This window comes from Cetorhinus maximus, chromosome 20 (assembly GCF_964194155.1).
Source record: "Cetorhinus maximus chromosome 20, sCetMax3.hap1.1, whole genome shotgun sequence".
Classification (NCBI taxonomy): domain Eukaryota; kingdom Metazoa; phylum Chordata; class Chondrichthyes; order Lamniformes; family Cetorhinidae; genus Cetorhinus; species Cetorhinus maximus.
Window position 1 is genome coordinate 23,358,946 of NC_135898.1, and position 22,401 is coordinate 23,381,346.

Consider the following 22,401-nt stretch of genomic DNA (forward strand, 5'->3'; position numbering starts at 1 on the left):
GAGCAGGTTCACGAGGAGGTTCTCCTCCTTCCCGACCGGGTGTCCGTAGATCAGGAGCGTGGGACTGAAGTGCAAACAAAACAGTAACAGAAGGTTTTTTAAATAACTGAAAAGGGAGTGCAGCCTACAACACCCTATGTAAACGTGGTCCACGGACTCCACAAGACCACAAAAAGGGCAGGTGTCCTGGGAGTCCGTGAACCTACACATTTTACAATTGTAGGGGACTGCTGCGTGCAACACCCTCCAACCCAGGTCCCCGATAGAAAGTGGGAGGACGCCTCCGTAGAGGGCCTCCCATCGGGGGCCTCCGCCGCCGGACGGCAACAAGGCACGCCAGGGCGTGTCCGGGCGGGGGACGAGGGTGAGAAAATGGAAGGTGTGCAGCAGCAGTCCGTACAGGAAACTCCTCCGCGCCGTGCCAAATGGCACGGAGGGCATGTCCCCGAGGCGGCTCATATTAGTGTTGTGGGTGTACCTACACCTCATGGTCTGCCGTGGCTGAAGGAGGCAGCTCGTCACCTTCCCAAGGGTAATTAGGGATGGCCAACAAATGTTGGTCCTGCCAGTGACGCCCACACCTCATGAATGAATAATAACGAATCGGGTTGCTGATTTGCTGTTGCCCAGTTTTACCTCAGCCTTGGTAATTAGCATTTAAGTGGTTCAGTGAGTGAGTGCACAGCATCATCTAGCAATGAGTCATTCAGTCAAGAAAGCCTTTCGATTCGAACTCTGGCCTTTTGCTGTGCTCTGGCTGGCTCCTCACTTACAGTTATCTGCTTAAGAGCTCGCTCCTGTTTAATTGATGCAGAATTCTTCTATCTAGGCTCTTTGACCCCCGGGTTGACATTGTAACGGCTGAGTGGTCTCCCTTTAAAAAGACATCCTGGCTGATGCCCCTGCTGGTTGATCTCTCACCCTGGCGATCAAAGTTTGACGAAATTGAGAAAATGTTGGATAATCAAACGGATGTGGTTTTCATTGCAGATTTTCCAGGTAAATTAGAAATAGGATTTGAAGGGGGAGGGGAGGGAGGCGTGGTCGGAGTTTTTATAACAATAAACTTGAACTTGAATAATCTGATTGTTACTTGAGCACTTGCTCTGGGTAAGAGTGTCCTCCCTGTTGCTTGTTGCACAGCAATTCTGATTGGAAAGTGTGCTCACCAGGACTGGTCCAGACTGTGATGGTTCCCAAGGCCAAATAGTTACGCACAAGCTGAAAGGGCAGATGGGTCGTCTGTTTAACATCTCATCTGAAAGACAGCCCCTCCCACACTCCCTTAGTACCGCATTTGAGTGTCAGCCTTGACTTTTGTGGTCAAGCGGGACTCAAAATGGATTGCCCTGCAGGAAGCAGGCATGGACTCGAATAGCTGCCTTCTGTGCTGTAACCGACTCAGTAACTATGACGACTGGAGCTGCTGTCTTGTTTTGCCCCTCCCCTGCCTTTCCCCCTGGCTGTCGGAGTCCTTTGAGAGGAGAGTAATGAAAAGTACAGCGCCCTGTACTAAAGTGTGTATTTAATGAGAATGGCCTGCCAAGGAACATGATAGTTATCAGTAACACTATAACTCCTGCTGCAGACTGGAAGTGTGGCAGGAACAGCTGCGCATACATATTCTAACTGCTGGCACGCATGCAACATGTCCCTCAAGCCAGTGACAGAATGGAATTTTTCTACATCCGAATCACCATATGAAATCCGGTTTTGTAAAGTTGCCTGTTAGATTACCATTGAACGAGTGTTATTGCAGTGATTGGCAATGGATTTATTAAGCCCTGCAATGATATCCAGGTAGCGAAATGGCTGCATCTATAGAGGGATCAATCCCACCCCCTCACCCACCCCCACCCACCAGAACACTAATTAACTTGCCACAATGCATAATAAATCGGACCATGAAAATAAACAAAATAAGTAAGTTTTATTTAAATGCTATTTTTCTCCCCCAGCCTATTAAGACTTTGTGCAGGGAAACCTTCATGGCCCAGGTAGCTTAGTTGGATGGCATATAAAATAAAAACAGGAAATGCTGGAAAAACTCAATAGGTCTGGCAGCATCTGTGGAGAGAGAAACAGAGTTAATGTTTCGAGTCCGTGTGACTCGTCTATTATCTTAGTTGGATAGTAGTTGGACTCTTAATCCCAGGGACCTTGTTTCAAATCCTAAGCAGCTTTTTAAAAGTGATTTTTACCAAAAAATATTACAAGCAATTCTCCGTGGTTTCTGGGTTCATTGGAAGTTGGGAATCTCATTTGCAGAAATGTCCTGATTATACTTCTTTAGAATTCACTGAAACAGAAGGAACAGTTTAGAACGTGGATACAAAAACTTCAATTGGTTAAGGACTGCACAGTATTGTTAGTCTGTGTCAAGCCAACTTGTTCATTTTAATGCAGCAGCTGACACTCTGCACTGCACATGTGCAGGAAGTGCTCCTCCTCGTGTTCCGCACACATATACAGCAGCCTATTAATAAATGTCAGGCAGGAACCTGAGACCCTCCCAAGCATAGTTCACACAGCCTCTTGATAGTGGAGACTTTGATCCACCGTGTAGATAATCCAATCCAGATCCCTAACGTGAGAAGCCAGTGTTTAAAACACTGCCTATTCCCAGTGGATCCATTGTATTGGAATATGCAGAGCCAAAAGGTCCTTCCAAACTTCATCCTCCAGCCTATGTTTAAATATAGACTCAGTGCACTGTCTCCCTTAATGCCAGTCCCCTATCCCTGTCCTCTATAGCTTAGTTACCACTTGCTGATTTATCTTTGCTCTATCCGACTGTTCCTACAGAGTGGCCCTCACCCATTAGCTGGTTTCTCTATTTGAAAAGAAACACATGAACAGTTTATACGCAGTGAATCCAGTTTTGCAGTGATTGATTTTTTTTAAAAAAAAGGAAATCCTGATTATCGATGACACAACAGGTTTGGGAAATCATTGGAATGAGGTGGTGTAATTATTGATGGAAATTGGTTAATACAGCAGAGGGACTCCCTGCAGGCTGTAAATGGGAGTTCTTCCTTTCCACAATCATTTTAAAGTTACTGCAAAGTCTGTACATCGGTCAGATTTCCCTGACCACCTAACAGCACTGCGGCTTCATAGCAACATGATAGAATCATGAAATGGTTACAGAACAGGAGGCCATTCAGCCAATTGTATCCCTGCCAGCTCTCTGCAAGAACAGTTTGCCTAGTCCCACACCTCAGCCTTTTCCCCGTAGTCCTGCAGATATTTTCTCATCAGAAAGCCATGATTGAACCTGCCTCCACCAGTGCATTCCAGATCTTAACCACTCGCTGGGTTAAAAAAAACCTTTTCCTCATGCCACCTCTGGTTCACCTAAAATTCTGGTTCCAGATTGTCCCACCAATGGAAACAGTCACTCCCTATCCACTCTGTCCAGACCCCTCATGATTTCGAACACCCCTATCAAATCTCCTCTCGACCTTCTCTTCTCCAAGAAGAGCAACTGCAGCTTCTCCAATCTATCCTCGTAACTGAAGTTCCTGGTCCCTGGAATAATTCTCGCGAATCTTTTCTGCACTCTCTTTAAAGCCTTCACGTCCTTCCTAACGAACGGTGTCCAGAATTGAACACAGTGCTCCAGTGGAAGCCCAACCAGCGTTTTATATAAGTTTCAACCTAAAGAGATAGTAGCTGGCTATTAAATGTGATCGCGCTGATCCTCTATAACAATTCCGCCTGCCTGTACTATTCCCAATATTCTCACCTGCAACATATTAGACGAGAAGCAGGATGACGAGGCTCGTGTGGGGCATAAACACCACGTAGACCAGTTGGGTCAGATGTGATGCACACGCTCTGCAAATACTGGGAGTTGGGTTTTCTTTAACCAGTGGAAAGCACTGACCCTAAATCTCTGCTTAAAGGCCTTCACCTGGAGAATTTTGTGAGCGAAGACCTGGGCAACACCAGCATTCAGGTGCTGAAGGGGGAGGTGGCTGTGGAGGTCGTAGCCGAGAAGAAAAATTACACCCTGAAGGAGGGCGAAAAGATGCAGGTCGGAGGCTAAGTATTCTTGAAAGATGTGGTTGCCAAAAATAGTGCGTTCCTGAATTATTGTGACAAGAAAATGATCAATGTGATTACATGACTGGTTAGAGTGAAGGCCCACTGAACAGCTCCTAACTTCAGACTGAGTGCACACATTCCTGCACTACATACCCTCTATTATTTTACTGCATGGCTAATCCCTTTAAATGTGCGTAGACTGTTTAAATGCTTATGCCCAGCTGCACACGCAGTAACTTAAGAAGGCTGACTTGTGTGTGTCCTGTGCAGGGATTTTCCAATAGCTGCACTTCTTAAAAGCAGTGTTGTCTGTGGATACAGAAGCTTGCCCTCGTCATTAGATCGTGTAAGCCTCAGCATGTTAGCCGGTGTCCAATTTTAATTTCTCTCCCTTTACCAACCCTAGACTCCCCACCTTGTCCCAAATAATTGCACCACCCCCTGTGATACTGGTATGTACCGAGCAGGAGGATCCAAGCTGTGATCCTTGTCTCTGCTGGACCGGCCCATTGGTAATGAGTTTGTGCTGATGGGGAGAATTTATCACTGTTCTTACGAAGGTGACCTAATTTAAGGTTTTGGGTAAGAGATACGGCGGTGGGGGAGGTAATGTGAGGAAGAACTTCTTTACACAGCGAGTGGTAACGGCCTAGAACTTGCTGCTTAGGAGGCAGGCTGGTGGAAATAGGAAACAGGATATAGATAGGCTAGCAGAATGGCAGACAAGTGGCAGATGGAATTTAATAGATAGAAGTGTGAGGTGATGTATTTTGACAGAAGGATTAGGGGAAGGCAATATAGACGTAAAGGCCCAGTTCTAAAGAGTGTGCAGGGAAAGAGTGATCTGAGGGTTCATATGTTCATCTTTGATGGTGTTGGGACATATTGAGAGAGTAGTGTGCAAAGCATATGGGATCTTGGGCTTCAAAAGAGAGGCATTGAATACAAAAGCAGATAAGTTATGCTGAACCGTTATAAAGCTCTGGTTAGGCCACAACTAGAGTATTGTGTCCAGTCCTGGCCACCACTCTTTAGGAAGGATGTGAGGGTCCTTGAGAGGGTGCGGAGGAGATTTACCAGAATAGTTCCAGGGATGAGGGATTTTAGCTACAAGGTTAGGTTGGAGAAGCTGGGGTTGTTCCCCTTGGAGCAAAGGGGATTGAGTGGAGATTTGATAGAGGTGGACAAGATTCTGACAGGTTTGGATGAGGTAGACAAAGAGAAGCTGTTTCCATTGGCTGATGGTGCAAGGACTAGGGGAACACAGATTTAAGGTTTCGGGGAAGAGATGCAGGGGTGGGTGAGGAACAACTTTTTTACACAGCGAGTGGGAATGAGCTGGAACTCGCTGCCCATGAGGGGAGTGGAAGTGGCGACGATGGATGATTTCAAAAGGGAATTGGATGGACACTTGAGGGAAATAAACTCTCAGGGGTACGGGGGGAATGGGACTGACTGGATTGACCTACACAGCTGGCATGGACTCAATAGGCCGAATGGCCTCCTTCTGTGCTGTAATGATAGAGAGGATCTTACTATGTGTTGCAGCTGCCAGCTGGTGACTACCACCAGGTGTACACCGTATCTGAGGATCCCTCGTGCTACATGTACATCTACGTGAACACTACAATGGTGCGGTTTGAAGAGAATTACACCCGTTTTGTGGAGCTACAGGAGAAGGTCAAGAATGGAACAGGTGGGTACAGAGTAAAGTCCTTTCTGGAGATAACTCTCGATCGCTGGCTCCAGTTGATTTTAGGATGGGGAGAGATAACTCTCGATTGCTAGGATTTTGAGATGGGGAGAACCAAATAAAATGCAGCCAGGATCCTCATTCCTGACCCTTTGCTCCCTCAACTTGGCCAAAATAACCATCTTAGTCCACGAATAGTCACTTCCTTCCTTACAAAGCTGACTACACTTCAAAGTAGGATGTAAAACTGTTCAGGACTCCCTGAGAAAGATGTGCCAGTGGGGACGTCCATGAAAGGTGCTGTATAAATCCAAATATTTCTTCCAGAGTGGTGGAATTGTAATTCAGAAAGCAGATAGGAAAAAGCACGGATAGAATGACGCTGCTCCTCCCCAGCAGCTTTTAACATGTCCCACAGTTTCGCCCCTTTTCCTAGGACTTTTCAGTGCTAAAAATATTCGGTGGCCAAGGAGCTGAGCATTTTGCCTATTGCAGTCACCCTCTTGTGTTGCCTTTCAGAGGCGGAGGACATTTTGCCAGAGGTGCAGATGGTGCTGAATGGAAGTGCTGAGAACATCAACATCACCGACCCCTTGCTGGCGGCTTTCGTGCGTCGGCAAAGGAGGCAGGAGGAGTACGAGAGGAGGAAGAACACAACGATAGCGGAGAGGTTGGTCAGATTTGTGCAGAAAAAGCACCAGACCTTCCGAAGGAGGTGAGTATTTTATGCCAATGCGATGGTCTTACAGGCGGTCAATGCTGTTATTTTAGATGGGAGATGACCCTTTGTTTTGTTGGTGTTGCTACGTGCTAACAGCTATTTCTGACCCACATTTCTCCACCCCCATAGCATCCTCATGACTGGCTACGCAATACGGAACCTCCTTTACGGACGACCTCCCATGGAGCAACTAATGGAGGAACTTGAGTACGTAAACATTAAACTTTATGAGTACGTGGACGCTGAATCCCAGAGGAAGGCATGGCCCAAGACTGAGGACCATGCTGAACTGTGATTGGTGTACAACCACATCATATATTCAAATTCCAAACTTCTCTGAACCCAAGGCACCGGCTTCCACGCACCAACTGGCACTACAGACCTGAACTATTTTTTTAAATAAATGAATCTTTACAATTGTTTGTGAGAGCAGATCTTTCAGTCCAGTCTCTCAGCCTCATTTGAAGAGAACAGATCATGCGAGCCTTTGGCCAGGGCTAACAACCAGGGGGTGCTGCATAATCTGAAATAAAAACAGAAAATGCTGGGAATACTCAGCAGGTCAGGTGACATTTGTGGCGAGAGATACAGTTAATGTTTCGGTTTGATGGTCTTTTGTCAGAACTGAGAAAAAATTGGAAGGGTAACAGGTTTAAAGCAAGCATAGAGTATACTCCTCTGTAGTCGGAACACAACTTGGAAGAAGTGCTGAAGTTAGCGAGGGTACAAAATGTACTCTTGGTGGGGGATTTCAATGTCCACCACCCAGAGTGGCTCGGTAGCACCACTACTGATTGAGCTGGCTGAGTCCTGAAGGACAGTTTTCAGAGATGTCTGTGACAGTTCGTTGAGAGAACCAACACGAGGGAAAAACCTACTTGACCTCATCCTCACCAACCTAATGTCACAGAAGCATCTGTCCATGACAGTATTGGTAGGAGTGACCACCGCACAGTCTTGTGGAGATGAATTCCTGTCTTCACATGGAGGATACCCTCTATTGTGTTGTGTAGCATTCCCACCGCTCAATGGGATAGATTTTGAACAGATGTAGGAGCTCAAAACTGGGCATCTATGAGCTATCAGCAACAGCAGATTTGTACCCGACTACAATTTGCATATCCCTCACTACCATTACCATCAAGCCAGGGGATCAACTCAGGTTCAATGAGGAGTAGAGGAGGGCATGCCAAGAGCAGCACTAGGCATACCTAAAAATGAAGTGTCCACTTGGTGAAGCTACAACACTGGACTACTTACATGCCAAACAGCAGAAGCATCATGCGATGGATAGAGCTAACCAACCCTGAAACCAACGGAGTAGATCTAAGCTCTGCAGTCCTGTGACATCCAGTCTTGAATGGTGGTGGGCAATTAAACAATTAACCTGAGGAGGAGGCTCCACAAATATCTCTATCCTCAATGTTTGGTTGGGGGAGGTGGGGGAGTCCAGTACAGCAGCACAAAAGACAAGACTGAAGCATTTGCAACCATCTTCAGCCAGAAGTGCCTAATAAATAATCCATTTCGGCCTCCTCCTGAGGTCCCCACTGTCACAGATGCCAGTTTTCAGCCAATTCAATTCGCTCCATGATATCAAGAAACGGCTGAAGACACTGGATACTACAATGGCTATGGGCCCTGACAACATCCTGGCAGTAGTACTGAAGACTTGGGCTCCAGAACTAGCCACGCCCCTAGCCAAGCTGTCCCAGGACAGCTACAACACTGGCACCTACCTACAATGTGGAAAATTGATCAGGTATGTCCTGTTCACAAAACCAACCGGGCCAATTACCAAACTATCAGTCTACTCTCGATCAACAAAATGATGTAAGTTGTCATGGACAGTGCTATCAAGTGGCACGTACTCGCCGATAATCTGTTTGGGTTCTGGCAGGGCCACTTAGCTCCACCTCATTACAGCCTCGGTCCAAACATGGACAGAAGAGCTGAATTCAGAGGTGAGGCGAGAGTGCCTGTTTCCAACATCAAGGAGCCCTAGTAAAATTGAAATTAATTAGAATTGGAGGTTAGCAGGGGAAGGAAGCAGTGAGGAAAACTCCACTGGCTGGAGTCATACCCAGCACAAAGCTAGATGGTAGCGGTGTTGGAGGCCAATCATCTCAGTCCCAGGACATCGCTGCAGGAGTTCCTCAGTGTAGTGTCCTAGACCCAGCCATCTTCAGCTGCTTCATTAACAACATTCCCTTCAAAGTCAGAGTAGGGATTTTGCTGATGATTGCAGAGTGTTCAGTACTAGTTGTGGTTCCTCAGATACTGAAGCAATCCATGCACACATAAGTAACACACAAGCTTGGGCTAAGTAGCAAGTGACTATTGTGCTACAGAGGTGCCAGGCAGTGATCATCTTCAGTGAGTCTAACCATCTCCCTTTGATATTCAGCAGCATTACCATCACTGAATCCCCTGCTATCAACATTATGGTGTTTACCATTGACCAGAAACTTAACTGGACTGGCCACATGGCTACCCAGGCAAGTCAGACAAGAGTATTTTGCAGTGAATGACTCACCTCCTGGCTCCCCAAGGCCTTTCCACAATCTACATCAGGAGTGTGATGGAATCCTCTTCACTTGCTTGGACGAGTGCAGCTCCAACACTCGAAGCTCAACACCATTCAGCACAAAGCAGCCCAGTTGATTGGTGTCCATTCACCACCTTAAACATTCATCCCCTCCATCACTAGCACGCTTCACTGGGTCAAAACCCTGGAACTACCTCCTGCCATAACAGTGCTGTGGGGGTATCTTCACCACATGAACTGCAATTAGGGCTGGAGTTTACACTCCCCAGCCAGTGGTTTTGAAGGTGTAATTAATACCTACTTAAGAGCCTCATGGCACCTGGGGTTAAATCACTGGGATTTAAATAGCAGTGGGAGAGGCCTATGGCTAACATCCAGCTTAGCAGCTCTCCCTGTGCAGGCTGGAGGTGGGGTCCCTCCTTAACAGCCCCCAGCCAGGCCCACTGAAGGGCCCTCCTCCCACCCCCTTTGCCAGCTTGACTGTGGCAAGACCCCCCACACTTCCTCAAATCCCAGAAACAGCACATCACACCTCCTCATGCAATGGTCATCTCTCCCAGGGACTGGTTGGCCAGAAGCTGTCAAGAGTCAGAATTCCCTATTGCTGAGGGCAGAAGTCCCATCTCAAATCAATTAATAGCTATTTGATGAGCTCTGGCCCCACCCCCACACATTTCAGCTTGGGGGCAAGGACTGTGGCACCCTATTTAGTGCAGCCCAGACTCATTACAGTGCAGGCCATTTGGCCCATTGAGTGTATGCTGGCTCTATGCAGAGCTATCCAGTCAGTCCCATTCCCCCACTCTGTCCCTTTAACCCTGCAAGTTTAATTCCTTCAAGTACCCATCCAATTTCTATTTGAAATCATTCATCGTCTCTGCTTCCATCACTCTTGTAGGCAGTGAGTTCCAGGTTGTTGTCACTCACTGACATCAATTGCTCTATCCCACCCTGAACCCATATCCCTGGGATTCCCCTTGTACCGCTCTCTCAATCATATACATTTCAGTGAGTTCACCCTTTATTCTTCTAAACACCAGAGAATATAGGACAAGGTTCTATGAGGAGTTCCCAGTGATTTAACCCCAGGTGCCATGAGGCTCTTAAGTAGGCTCATATGCTAGTTATTATTGCTTCAAGACAGTCTACTGAACCTCAGTCACATCTCTTGAAGCAAGTGCATCTTTTTTTTTAATAACAAAACCAAAACTATAGATGTGGTCTCACCTATATAAATGCAGCAAAATTTAGTTAAATTCCAAACCACGTGCAATAATGATTAGCATATCATTTGCCTTCCTCATTACCTGTTGTACCTACTTGTTAACAGTGATTCATGTATAAGGAACCTGAAATGGTAAAATTTTCTAGTCTCTCACGTAAACTACTGCTTTTGTATTTTTGTTAGTGGATAATTGCACATTTCCACACATTACATCCTACCACCTTTTTGGCTAATCACTTAATTGGTCAATATCCCTTTGTTACCTCCCCATAGCTTACTTTCACAGCCGACTTTGCTTAATTAGCAAACTTATATATTTCAATGTCATGAAAGGTTTAACCTGATAATGGTCTACAGGTGTTGCCAGAACTGATGAGTGTTTCCTGTGTTTTGTTTTTATTTCAGATTTCCAGTATCCACAGTATCATGCTTTTGGACATATTTCAGGTTTTCTCATCAGAGTTACTAACATCAATAAATAGTTGCTTGGTGGTACAGAACTTGGACATTGCTAAAAAGGGACGTTGCCGAGCCTCTTCGTCATGCACTTGTCAGGACAAACAAGAATGTCAAATTTCACACGATCACAACAATTTATACTACAGGAGAAAAGAATGTTTACTTGGCGTTGCCATGGAGAAAGCAATGGGGAAACTACAGGCTCTCCAAACTCCCAGGCAATTAAAAAAAAAGGCACAAGGCTTGAACATATTCCTCTTGTTTGCAGAGCAAACAACAAGTCTCTACCAACCAGTTAGCACCCTTTACTGCTGCAGTATAAAGCACTAATTTGACATTTGGCACTTAAGGCGCAAGACAAAAAGCTCTGGCAACATGTCTCTTTTCAGCAATATTGATAAATAGCCAAGTTCCAAGCACCAATCCTTGCAGTATCCCACTTGTTACACGTTAACATCCTGAAAATGACCCACGTATTCCTGTTAGCCAATCCCTTTAGCTTTATACCCAGTTCCGAGACCTAATCCTTAAGTAACCACGTCAATTGACAATTTATCAAATTCTACATCCACTCATTTGCAATCTCATTAATTAATTACACTCATAGTGCCTTTCATGAAAGCACGCCAATTGACTAAGCAGTGATTTATCACAAGCCTAATAACAGACTCTAGCCAGACATCACTAATTGGGAAAAGGCAAACAGGCCGATAGTGCAGTATTCTTGCCCCTTCAGCATCAAATTAGTTGCTACCTTCCAAACGTGGGGGAACTGCTCCAGAATCTAGAGAAATCTGGTAGATCTAATCAATCTACCTTCTATTGCAGCAGCCACCATTAAAACCAAAGGCTGTAGACTATCAGATCCAAGATTGTTGACTTCTAGCCCCATTCATTGCTCCAGTAATTTTTTTGTTCATCACTCATTAGGCCCTTGGATATCCCAGAATTCCATAAACATCCTGACCTAATTACCAACTTCCTGGGTACATATTAACATACAAATTGGGAGTAAGCCATTTGACCCCTCAAGCCTGTACTGCCACTTGGATAAGTTCATGGCTGATCTGATTGTGGCCACAATTCTATTTTCCTGTTTAACTCCTATAGTCTTGACTCCCGTGTCAATCAAGAATCTAACTCTGCCTTAGAAGTATTCAATGACCTTGCCTCTGCAGCTCTCTGGGGAGAAATTCCAGACCAAGAACCTTCCCCAAGAAAAAAAAAATCTCATCTCCTTAACTGGGAGACATGACCCCTTATTTTTAAACTGTCGTTGGTTCTAGTATCTCCCACAAGGGGAAACATCCTCTTGGCATCCACCTCTTCAGGATCTTAGGTTTTAATAAGGTCACCTCATTTTTCCAAATAATGGATACTGGCCAAAACTGTCCAACCTTTCCTCGTAAGATACTACCAGACCTGTGGAGTTTTTCCCTAGTATTTTGTCTTATTTCAGATTTCCTTTATGCTAACCCTGGAGTATCACCTCTAGTGATTAGCTTGCAAATTAATTGAAATTTTGCTATTCACCCTCAAAACCTTTCCTAATTTTAATCCAACTGCAATATTCCACTCTGGCTGACTCAGCTGTGCAAATTCATTTGTTTGACTTCTCCATATTAACTGGATCATGGACAATGATGTCCAATGGGAGTGCCTAAATGTTTCATATTTCAGTAGTCCATGAATGCAAGTCACAAACTAAGGTTGGCACTAACTGCAGCTGTAAAGTTACATACATATTTGAACATGTGGTGCAGGGTGTAATTAGAGAATAAGGACTAAGCTGTCACCACACTGGGCCTATAAATGTTGAAACAGGACAAGCTGGTGGAGAATTCACAAAAACCTGTAAAAGCCTTGGAGACAGCATAATCGCAAATTAAACCACTCCAAGAATGCAGTTTGGATTGAGTCCCCTGCAGTAATTTGGGGCCAAATCAATCTCCAACAATCTGGATGTGTGGCTCAAGTTGTAACACGTGGATCTACATAATTGCCTGGGAAGCATTTCCAATGGTAAATTCCCCTTCTCCACACAGCTCTCTGACTTGTACTTAACGGAGTAGTCACCCAGGAAATGTAAAACCAATTAAACTCTAGTACAACATCTGGATAACTACTTAACTGGTCACCATCACCCCCTTCAACCAACTAAACCCGACTGCTCCACCCACTAATATTCAAACTAGGCCATTAAAAAACCCATATGGCAGCTAGTGCCTCATCTTCCCAACTCTGCAGGTGTGTGTGAAAGCTGGATCGGAAGACCCAATAGAAATACGCAGCAGCGTTAAGGGGAATTTACGTGTGCAGTGGCACTCTGACAATCATTACTGCTACTTGGAAGATCCCAGTCATAGTGCTTGGAGCAGGATTTATATACAGTACTTTTATTGAGGTGTAATCCAAAAACGTCAATAATTCTTTTTCTGGGCTGTGAAAATGTATGTAGAAACACAGACAAAATCAGACAATTTTATATGGAGAACCTAGCACTTTATTGAGATCTCAGCATTTGGACTTCTGATAACAGACATACGTAATAACTGCCAAGTTACAAAAAGGCACTTGCCGATCACAACAGTGGCGGAGAGCGTGTAAACAGGCCGGCTTCTCTGTACAACACCAGCCAAGAGGCACTTCACCAACTGCTGCACTCGCCTGCCCCTGTGTTTAACACCAGCCAGACCCCTCATAGGTTGAGCCTAAGGGCTTTCTGTAGGACGCCTCAGGCCTACCAGGGATACTGGGACTGAAGGAATTGCAATATATATCTTTAAAAAAAAAGGTATCTTTAAGCTGCCTACTGAGACACTGGCTTCTCTGTAACTACGCCAAGTCTCAGAATAAATAGGAACGTAATATTATTCAAGTATGAAGGTTGGATTCCTGGAGCCATCAACTTGCTGGCTTCTCTGTATCTACACCAGCTTTTCCACAATGGCTGCAATATCCATCTGACTGAATTCAGGAGCTCATTGTGCAGTTATGGATTCATTCCTTGAAGAGAAAGAGTACCAAAAAGTGTGCAATCCACAGGCCTTGGGAGTAGCCCTTGACTTCTATCATGTCAAGGCTACCAAGGGCCTGTACAAAGAAAAAAAAGTTTTAAAAATGAGGTTTGGCTAGTGCAGAAACAACGATGCATAGCTGTTGTCAATTCCTTTAAAAACCCTTTTTGTTTTTTAAAAATCATTACGTACGTCCTCAAAGAAAAACAAAAATGGGGGTGGGGAGGAAATCAAAACTGGTTGCTAATCCAAAAATAGGACTGCACGTTTAAGTGTCAAGGACATTTTAAGTTACATTAAAGGGTCGGAACTACACAATAAGCACCATTACTAGATGTGCCCCAATGTTTGGGTGATGTACTGACAAAAGGTTATCACTTCCATGTATAAGCAATGCTACAGGTTTCATGTGGGACATGGTATGCAAAGCAGACTTGCAGACTAGGGTTACAAGCTGTAATTGGGACAATGTAGTGTCTGGTCATCCAAACTCCCAACTAGAACATGGAAACTCAAAACTTTGATCCTCTAGTTCATGGTCCCTTTCAACCCTTGCCCTGCTAAACAAAAACTACACATAGCATTGCAGTGGCTAGCACAGGAGGTGGGTTGAGGGGAGGGGAGGGGTGGGTGGGTGGGTTTAAGGACAAGGTTCCACATAACAGGAGGATAAGGGAAAGAAGAGATTCAGCCACTAACGGTGTATGGAGTTATGGGAGGACAGGATATATGGGAAAGGGCCTTTCTCCCCGAGAGCCTGCAGCTTCTCTGTATTATACACCAACAAGTCTGGGGAGAAAGACTTTACACTCAGTACTTAAGTTTTTTAGGCACTTCCCAAGGGAAGCTATCCCTACCGAAGTGGCCGTAGGCTGCTGTCTTCTGGTAAATTGCCTTCTTCATGTCCAGGTCCCTGGAAAACACATTCAGATGTTGAGTGTCTCTTTCCTCCCCCAGATGCTACTTTGCTCCCTTTAAAACTCACCACATTCCTACCACCCCAACACAGCTGTTTACCTGACAATAACACCAGGACGAAGGTCAAAGTTCTTCTTCACCACCTCCAACAGCTCCTTCTCACTCATTTCAGATGTTCCATAGGAGAAGATGGAAATGGACAGAGGGTGTGCCACTCCAATGGCATAGGAAACCTAGGAGTAGATGAAATGTTACTAGTAACATACACATTTAACTAACTCCAGATGTGGCTGACCCTCATGAACCATTGAGTGGCACATTTTACTGTAGGGAGTGTACCGCAATTAAGCCTCAACCATCGCTCTACAGTCCAAAAGAATCACTGGACAGTGGTCAGGAGTGGGAGCCCTGGTCTAGTTCCCCATATACCTCATTAGTTATGGATTTAAAAAGCTCCTTTCACTAATTTAAGCCATTCTTGGAAGAGACAACACTGGATTCATGATTCCTGAAGTTCTCTGCCACTGCCTCTCCTCGCATCACGACTGGGTCTTTGTAGCCTAAGAGATGGACTAAATAATCACAATCATTCACACAGTTCCCATTGTCACCTGACTACCAGACAAGCTAGGTCACCCCTTAATATTCTATGGCATTACCATTGCTGAATCCCCTACTAACATCATTCTGGGGGGGTTACCATTGACCAGAAACTGAACTAGCCATATAAATACTGTGGCTACAAGAGCAGGTCAAAGACTGGGAATTCTGCGAAGTGTAACTCACCTGACTTCCCAAAGCCTGTCCACCATCTACATGGCACAAGTCAGGAGTGTGATGGAATACTCCACACTTGCCTGGATGAGTGCAGCTCCCACAACACTCGAAGCTTGACACCATCCAGGTCAAAGCAGCCCACTTCATTGGTACCCTATCCACAAACATTCACTCCCTCCACCAACAATGGCAGCAGTGACTACCATCTACTAAGATGCTCTGCAGGAACTCACAAAAACTCCTTAGGCACCACCTTCCAAACCCATGACCATTACCATCGAGAAGGGCAAGGGACACACTGGAACACCACCACCTGGAAGTTTGGTGGGTCAAAATCTCCTGACAGCACTGTGGGTGTACCTACACCACATGGATTGCAGCAGTTCACTACCATCTTCTCAAAGGCAATTAGGGATGGGCAATAAATGCTGGCTTAGCCAGCAATGTCCACATCCCATGGATTAACTTATGGCCTGGTAACTCAGGTTCCTATCCAACTGCAGCAGAGACCAGATTCCATGGTACCATTTGATTAATAAATACAGTAAATGCCACAGCAAGTTACTTTAATGCCCCACCCCTGCACGCCATTACAAACTTGTAGGTGTCAAGGACTCACCTGCACAAGGACACGTCGGCATAGGCCAGCTTTTACCAGAGACTTGGCAACCCATCGAGCAGCATAGGCAGCAGAGCGATCCACCTTGGTGTAGTCCTTGCCAGAGAAAGCACCACCCCCGTGTGCACCCCATCCACCATAGGTATCAACAATGATCTTTCGCCCAGTGAGGCCTGCATCTCCCTGTTTGAGAGGTTTGGGTTTTTTAAGTCTCAATCGTCAGAACAAACCCGAACGCTTGCCAGCATGTCACTAGGATTTCAGTAGCGTTGCAGCATGCACGGCTTTCCTTACCATTACAGACAGCCAACTGGCCTGCTAGAGTACATTAAACTGGTATGGTGTTAAAAATAGCATAGAGCTGAAGAGCCACTGGGAACAGAGCATTTGAGGCAAATGACAACACCCAAAAGCTGAAGTTTATCTTTCTCTTTCCCCAGTACAATTACTGTGGATATACCTACCGAACACTGCTACAACTAAGTACAAGCAGCCAGGGTCACAAACGTAAGCCTTCATTTGTTTTAAACACTGAATGCTGCATTTAGGCATTTGAAGATCATGACACTATTTCCAAGTTTTGTACAGGGAACCGGAAACACAACAGCCAAGCAAGCACCCCAGCCCCTCCCCTTAATTCAGCAAGTGAATTGAACATAAGGGCTCAATACCTAGCCCGTGTAGTTAGCTCAGTCCAGACAACAGTAAGGTGCATCCAAGTTAAGGAAACAAGACATTTCTGCTCCCAGCAACCCTCATCACAAAAGTGAGCACTGGGTGAAGCACTGAATTTGGTTGTGATGTTTATATGCCCTTACCAGGGTCAATGAATCTGCTGAGAAAGGAAATGACCCAGCATCAGTGGAATGGGCATCAATGGGGAAAAAAACCCACTACACCATTTGCTTTCAGGCAAAACAGAAAACAGCGAAGCTTTAAGCACATGCAGAAAACCCAGCTTCATGAAGCAAATCTAAGACTGCACTTCAGCAGTTTCAGAAGCCCTGCACACAAAGAGCGACAGCTCTAGCCAACCTGGGGTCCGCCAATAACAAAACGTCCACTGGGCTGCAGGTGGTATATGGTCTCCTCATCCAGATACTTGGAAGGCACGACAGCCCTAACAACCTTGTCCTTCAGAGCATCCCTCATCTCATCCAGGGGAACCTCTTCATCATGCTGCACAGAGATGACAATGGTGTGCACACGGATAGGAATAACAGCACCATGGTCCTGCAGGTACTGCACTGTCACCTGAACATCAGAAAGGGAGAAATAGAACATTCAAACATTTAACATTTCTCCAGTCCATTTTCAGCAAGGCTATATTAACTGCAACTGAGAGAAGTATTTGCCAAGGTTCCTTCTCTATGGCTAAAGTATCAGTGGTGACTGGGTTGTCTGAACCTGTGGTCCAGCAAGTCAGATCTGAACCACCACCTACATTCATAATGTTAATCACGTACATTAAAAGGGTGTCAGAGCATTATTATGAGGAGACAGCAAGCAGACAAAATGAAAGGGACAGCTAGGAGCAAGAGAAATCACAAGACCGACAGCAGGTTTCAAGTTAAGAATTCCAGATAGCTAGAGAACTGTAAAGATGTGATGCAGCTGGAGGGGGTGCAGAAATTTATTAAGATGCATAAAATGAGAGGCCTTGATAAGTAAATAAAGATGACCCGTATCCCTTAGGTCAAATGCCAGAGGGTGTAGGTTGAAAGTAGTTGGTAGAAAGATTCAAGGGAGATGCAAGTTTTTTTCCCTCCAGAGGGTGGTAGGGACCTGGAGCTCTGCCTGAAAAGGTGCTAGATGCAGAAACTTCATGTTTTCAAGTACTTGAATGTCTACAAGGAAGTTGGCTGCTGGGTGCATGCAGGGACAGAAGCTGAAGGAGATAGAGATCACAGAAAATCAGTAGGGAGACCACTCAGCCTGTCATGTCCACACTGGTCAACCCATCCTAACCTCCCCTTCCTGCACTAGAACTGTAGCCCCACAGGTCACATCTCCAAGTAGATGTTCAAGTGCTTGAAAACATGGAGTTTCTGCCTCTACCACCTTTTCAGGCTCAGTTCCAGGTCTCTGGTGGGAAAAAAAAAACTTATTTTCCTTGAATCTTTCTACCAAATACTTTAAATCTACACCCCCCTGGCATTTGACCCAAGGGATACATGTCATCTTTATTTACTTTACCAAGGCCTCTCATTTCATACTCCTTAATAAATCTCTGTACCCTCTCTAGCTCAATTGCATCTTTCCTGTAATGTGACCAGAACTGTACAGTGCACAAGCTGTGGTCTAACTGGCATTGCACACAGCTCCAGCATAACCTTCCTGCTGAGATCAGAGACAGCAACAGAGAAGAGGGCTTCAATTTGAAGCTTTTGCAACAGGGGTGGGATGATGGCAGACAATGCTGGGGAGGCAAAAGCAGTTTTTCCAGACAATGTGGGAAGTGGTCAAAATATTATTATAAGCTCAAAAGTCAAAAACACTCTACCAAGTTCACCTCACCTGAGTTTTGCAATCTGGCCGAAGCCAGGGCAGAGTGCCATTACGTCGCAGCTCTGCCATCTTAGCGTTCAGTTTGTGAGCGAGAACAATAGTCAAGGGCATGCACTCCTCGGTTTCATCAGTGGCATAGCCAAACATAATACCCTGAAAAATTATGTTTGACAGTTTAGTTTCACACCCATAAAACCAACTGAAATGTCAGTTCAAAGTTAAGGCATTCAACATGGCTAAAGTGAGCATACTTGATCTCCAGCACCGATATCTTCTTCATTCCTATCCAAATGAACACCCTGTGCAATATCTGGGGACTGCTGCTCCAAAGCAACTAGAACATTGCAGGTCTTGTAGTCAAAGCCTGAGAGAGACACACATGTTCACAGTTATTGCACATTCAAGGCATGACAGAGGAAGCCAAGATATCCTGACTATAACACACCTTTTGAGGAATCATCGTATCCAATATGTTTGATGGTATCTCGCACGACTGCCTGATAATCCACAGATGCCCTGGAGGTAATTTCACCACACAGCAGGACCATACCAGTCTTCGCAACAGTCTCTGCGAAGGAAAAAGATCAGTTATCATAACTGAAGCTAAAGTCACTCCAACATCAGTTTGATATTCCACCCCCATAAGACATAGGAGCAGAAATTAGGCCAATCGGCCCATCGAGTCTGCTCCACCATTCAATCATGGCTGATAAGTTTCTCAACTCCATTCTCCCGCCTCTCCCTGTAACCTTTGATCCCCTTACCAATCAAGAAGCTATCTATCTCGGTCTTAAATACACTCAATGACCTGGCCTCCACAGTCTTCTATGGCAATGAATTCCATAGATTCACCACTCTCTGGCTAAAGAAGCTTCTCCTCATCTCTGTTCTAAAAGGTCTTCCCTTTACTCTGAGGCTGTGCCCTCGGGTCATAGTCTCTCCTACTAATGGAAACATCTTCCCCACGTCCACTCTATCCAGGCCTTTCAGTATTCTGTAAGTTTCAATCAGATCCCCCCTCATCCTTCTAAACTCCATCGAATATAGACTCAGAGTCCTCAAACGTTCCTCATAAGTTAAGCCTTTCATTCCTGGGATCATTCTCGTGAACCTACTCTGGACCCTCTCCAGGGCCAGCACATCGTTCCTGAGATACGGGGCCCAAAATTACTCACAATATTCTAAATGTGGTCTGACCAGAGCCTTATAAAGCCTCAGCTTTTATATTCTAGTCCTCTCGAAATAAATGCCAACATTGCATTTGCCTTCCTAACTACAGACTCAACCTGCAAGTTAACCTTAAGAGAATCCTGGACTAGGACTCCCAAGTCCTTTTGCACTTCAGATTTCTGAATTCTCTCCATGCCTCTATTCTTCCTACCAAAGTGCATGACCTCACACTTCCCCCCTTTTAACTTTGAGCACACTGGCTGAGAAAAGTTCTGATCGGCTGTGAAAATATGTTCAGTTACATTGCTGAACTTCAGTCGGGAATATGGATCACTTACAATATTCTTCAAGCATAGCAACAGCCTACCAGCAGATCTGAATTCAATTTATAGTTAGACTACCGTGTAATGGTTAGAGCTAAATCAGCTTAAGAAAATTGCTACTTGGTTGATGGCCTCTAATCTCAACGTATCTATTTTAAAAACAAAAGTGTACTACTGTCTTCGAAAAGGTTCAAATCATTGCCAAAATGAAAGCAGCTTACAAGGACATCAAAACTCACCACAAGCAACTTTGGCATCAGGGTCTTCTTTGAGGTGGGCATCCAACACAGCATCGCTAATTTGATCACACATTTTATCTGCACAAAAAAAATTACCTTCAGTTAACAAAATCCTCTCATTACTGTCTCTCCTCACCACCACCCCCCACCCACAGCTATCTTCCATCTCCTACCAATCCCTCAAAGTCTTTATTACATGTTCAAAACAAGTTGCACTAAAAAAAAGAGATTTGGCATGCAACAACTAAAATCTCAGGGCAGGGACAAAAACTGATTCGGTGGTAAGTGTAAGTCAAGTGCTGGAAAATCACAGGTGGTTTGACAGCAAGAAACAGTTTACATTTCAAGTCCAATATGACGCTCATTTGGCATTAAAGTCACCATATCAGCCTCAAAACATTAACTGTTTGTCTCTCCACAGACCTGTGGTGTTTTTCCAGCACTTTTTATTTCGCTTTTATTTCAGGAGTCCAAGTACTTTGAGACAATAAACAGGTTTGGGTTTAGCAGTAGTGCATCTGCAGTCAAACTGCCTGCACGCACTGTTCTGGCCCATGTACAAAGTGATCACCAAAGAAGTTCACCCAGATCTGAAAGGCAGGCGCTAGGACCCAGCTAACGCCCTGGGCCTTCCGCCACGTGGATTGGACGCGCCTGACGCCAGTCAGTAGCGTGACAGACGCGTGGGCCAATCGGACGCGCTGCATGGGTTAACCACCCCCATATCATTGGCCGAGCGGCGCTGATTTGAGAGGCCGCCGTGACATCCAGCTGCGATTGGTCAAGAGGCAGCAGGATACCATAAAACGTCACTAGTTCCCGCCCACTCCCCGGGTTGGAAACGATGCGGCAAATGGGGGGGTGGGGGGGAGAGATGGAAAAAGAGAAAGAAAGGGGAGCAGAAAACGAAGCAGCGGCGTCAGGCAGCGGCCCCCCCCCTTCCCCGCCCCCACGGGGTCAAGTGGGTAGGGTAGGGACGGCCCACGGGGTCCCGGTAGCATGCGGCGCCGGCTATCGAACTGAAGCGGGAGGTTGCCGTTGCCGCGGGCCACGCGCTCGCCGGGTGATCATGGGGCGGAGAAACGGCCTGAACCCGGGGATGGGGGGGGGGGGGGTCTCGCGCGCGCGCGCGCTAATGGCACCGCCGCCGAACATTCCCGAAGCGGCCTCTCACGAGCCCCCCAGCCTGGGCCGGAGCGCGCGGATGATCCGGAGCCCGGGGTGGGCGGGAAAGGCGGGAACGGAGGGTTATTCACCTGGATGACCTTCGCCGACTGACTCGGAGGTGAACAGGAAAGCCCTCTCGTCCAGCGAGGAGCCGTGCAGGCCGTTGATCTGACCGTTCATGGTTAGTGGTGGTGTTCGGTCGTTGTTGATGGGGAAAAAAGGGGAGGTTGTACACACAGCCGATCCACTCGCTGCGGCTCCTGCACGCTGAATAATGGCAGCCGGCGCCCTTCGCCTTCTTTATAGCCGGCAGCCCGACCACGTGGATCCCCCAACATTCCACCCGGCGCAACCAAATCCCCAGTAGAGGGAGGGAGAAGCCTTGCAGAAGACGGTGAGGCAGAACTGCCCCTCTAAGAACGAGGCAACCGTGACATTAAGCATCTGCTCCAGATTGGATGTGCCAGTCACTGAGCTATCGATGCATGAGATAGGGTTGATAGCTGGTTGGTCACTGCTCAGGATTGAGCGGCCACCCCTCCTCTTGCAATGGTAACCGCCGGGCGGGGCTTGGCTCCCGGGCTCCTGTCAATCATCCAGCTTGCTACAGAATGCCGCAGTAAGGCGCAGTCACATTGCTTCCATGTTGTGATGCCCAGGAATTAGACGCCCAATGGCTAATTTCACGTTGCAATAATCACTTTTATTTGATTTGAAGCAAGTTTCTGATATTGCAAAATATTAGATTAAAAACTTGCATTTTATAAATAACCCAACCATCTTGTTAGCTGGAATAAGTCGTGACTGTTAGTCACACGTTTCATTTTCCACAGAACAATATAACGACAGAATCAGTTTACATAATTACACAGCAAAAAAAAGTGCATCAAATGCTCCTGTTATAGTTAGACAATTTGATTCAGGTACTATTTGAATATTGACCGTTGCCCCTTTGTATAATTTATAT

The 22,401-nt window shown here is 45.9% G+C and overlaps 2 protein-coding genes and 1 long non-coding RNA gene across 4 annotated transcripts in view; 2 read left to right on the plus strand and 1 right to left on the minus strand.

The window, feature by feature from the left end:
* The window catches only part of ggcx (gamma-glutamyl carboxylase), a 32,624-nt gene extending 25,740 nt beyond the window's left edge, over positions 1 to 6,884 (plus strand). For both annotated transcript variants that reach the window (XM_078565790.1, XM_078565789.1), the window contains 5 exons: positions 830 to 999; positions 3,909 to 4,039; positions 5,599 to 5,746; positions 6,263 to 6,458; positions 6,594 to 6,884. In XM_078565790.1, coding sequence (XP_078421916.1) covers positions 830 to 999; positions 3,909 to 4,039; positions 5,599 to 5,746; positions 6,263 to 6,458; positions 6,594 to 6,759 — 811 coding nt within the window. In that variant the 3' untranslated portion in view covers positions 6,760 to 6,884. The remainder of the gene's footprint in view (positions 1 to 829; positions 1,000 to 3,908; positions 4,040 to 5,598; positions 5,747 to 6,262; positions 6,459 to 6,593) is intronic.
* Positions 6,885 to 7,142: 258 nt separating this feature from the next.
* LOC144694972 (uncharacterized) lies at positions 7,143 to 10,390 on the plus strand. The gene is made up of 2 exons (XR_013579841.1): positions 7,143 to 7,697; positions 8,515 to 10,390. It is a non-coding gene; the product is annotated as an uncharacterized LOC144694972 (long non-coding RNA).
* Positions 10,391 to 13,176: 2,786 nt separating this feature from the next.
* LOC144694970 (S-adenosylmethionine synthase) lies at positions 13,177 to 21,633 on the minus strand. The gene is made up of 9 exons (XM_078565794.1): positions 21,524 to 21,633; positions 20,268 to 20,345; positions 18,981 to 19,103; positions 18,787 to 18,899; positions 18,545 to 18,688; positions 17,063 to 17,281; positions 16,028 to 16,210; positions 14,731 to 14,864; positions 13,177 to 14,626 (listed from the first exon to the last, which is right to left on the minus strand). Exons 1-9 carry the CDS (start codon positions 21,612 to 21,614, stop codon positions 14,524 to 14,526), a joined length of 1,188 nt encoding a protein of 395 aa, XP_078421920.1. The 5' UTR covers positions 21,615 to 21,633; the 3' UTR covers positions 13,177 to 14,523.
* Between the last annotated feature and the right edge of the window lie 768 nt (positions 21,634 to 22,401).

What these genes read in the sequence shown, in the direction of transcription:
- LOC144694970 (XM_078565794.1), bottom strand. Translation starts at nt 21,614, where the DNA reads ATGAACGGTCAGATCAACGGCCTGCACGGCTCCTCGCTGGACGAGAGG. An exon ending in TGATGCCAAAGTTGCTTGTG is followed by an intron (nt 19,104 to 20,267) that starts GTGAGTTTTGAT and finishes TTTCCTTCGCAG; the next exon opens with AGACTGTTGCGAAGACTGGT. An exon ending in GGCCAGATTGCAAAACTCAG is followed by an intron (nt 17,282 to 18,544) that starts GTGAGGTGAACT and finishes TCTGATGTTCAG; the next exon opens with GTGACAGTGCAGTACCTGCA.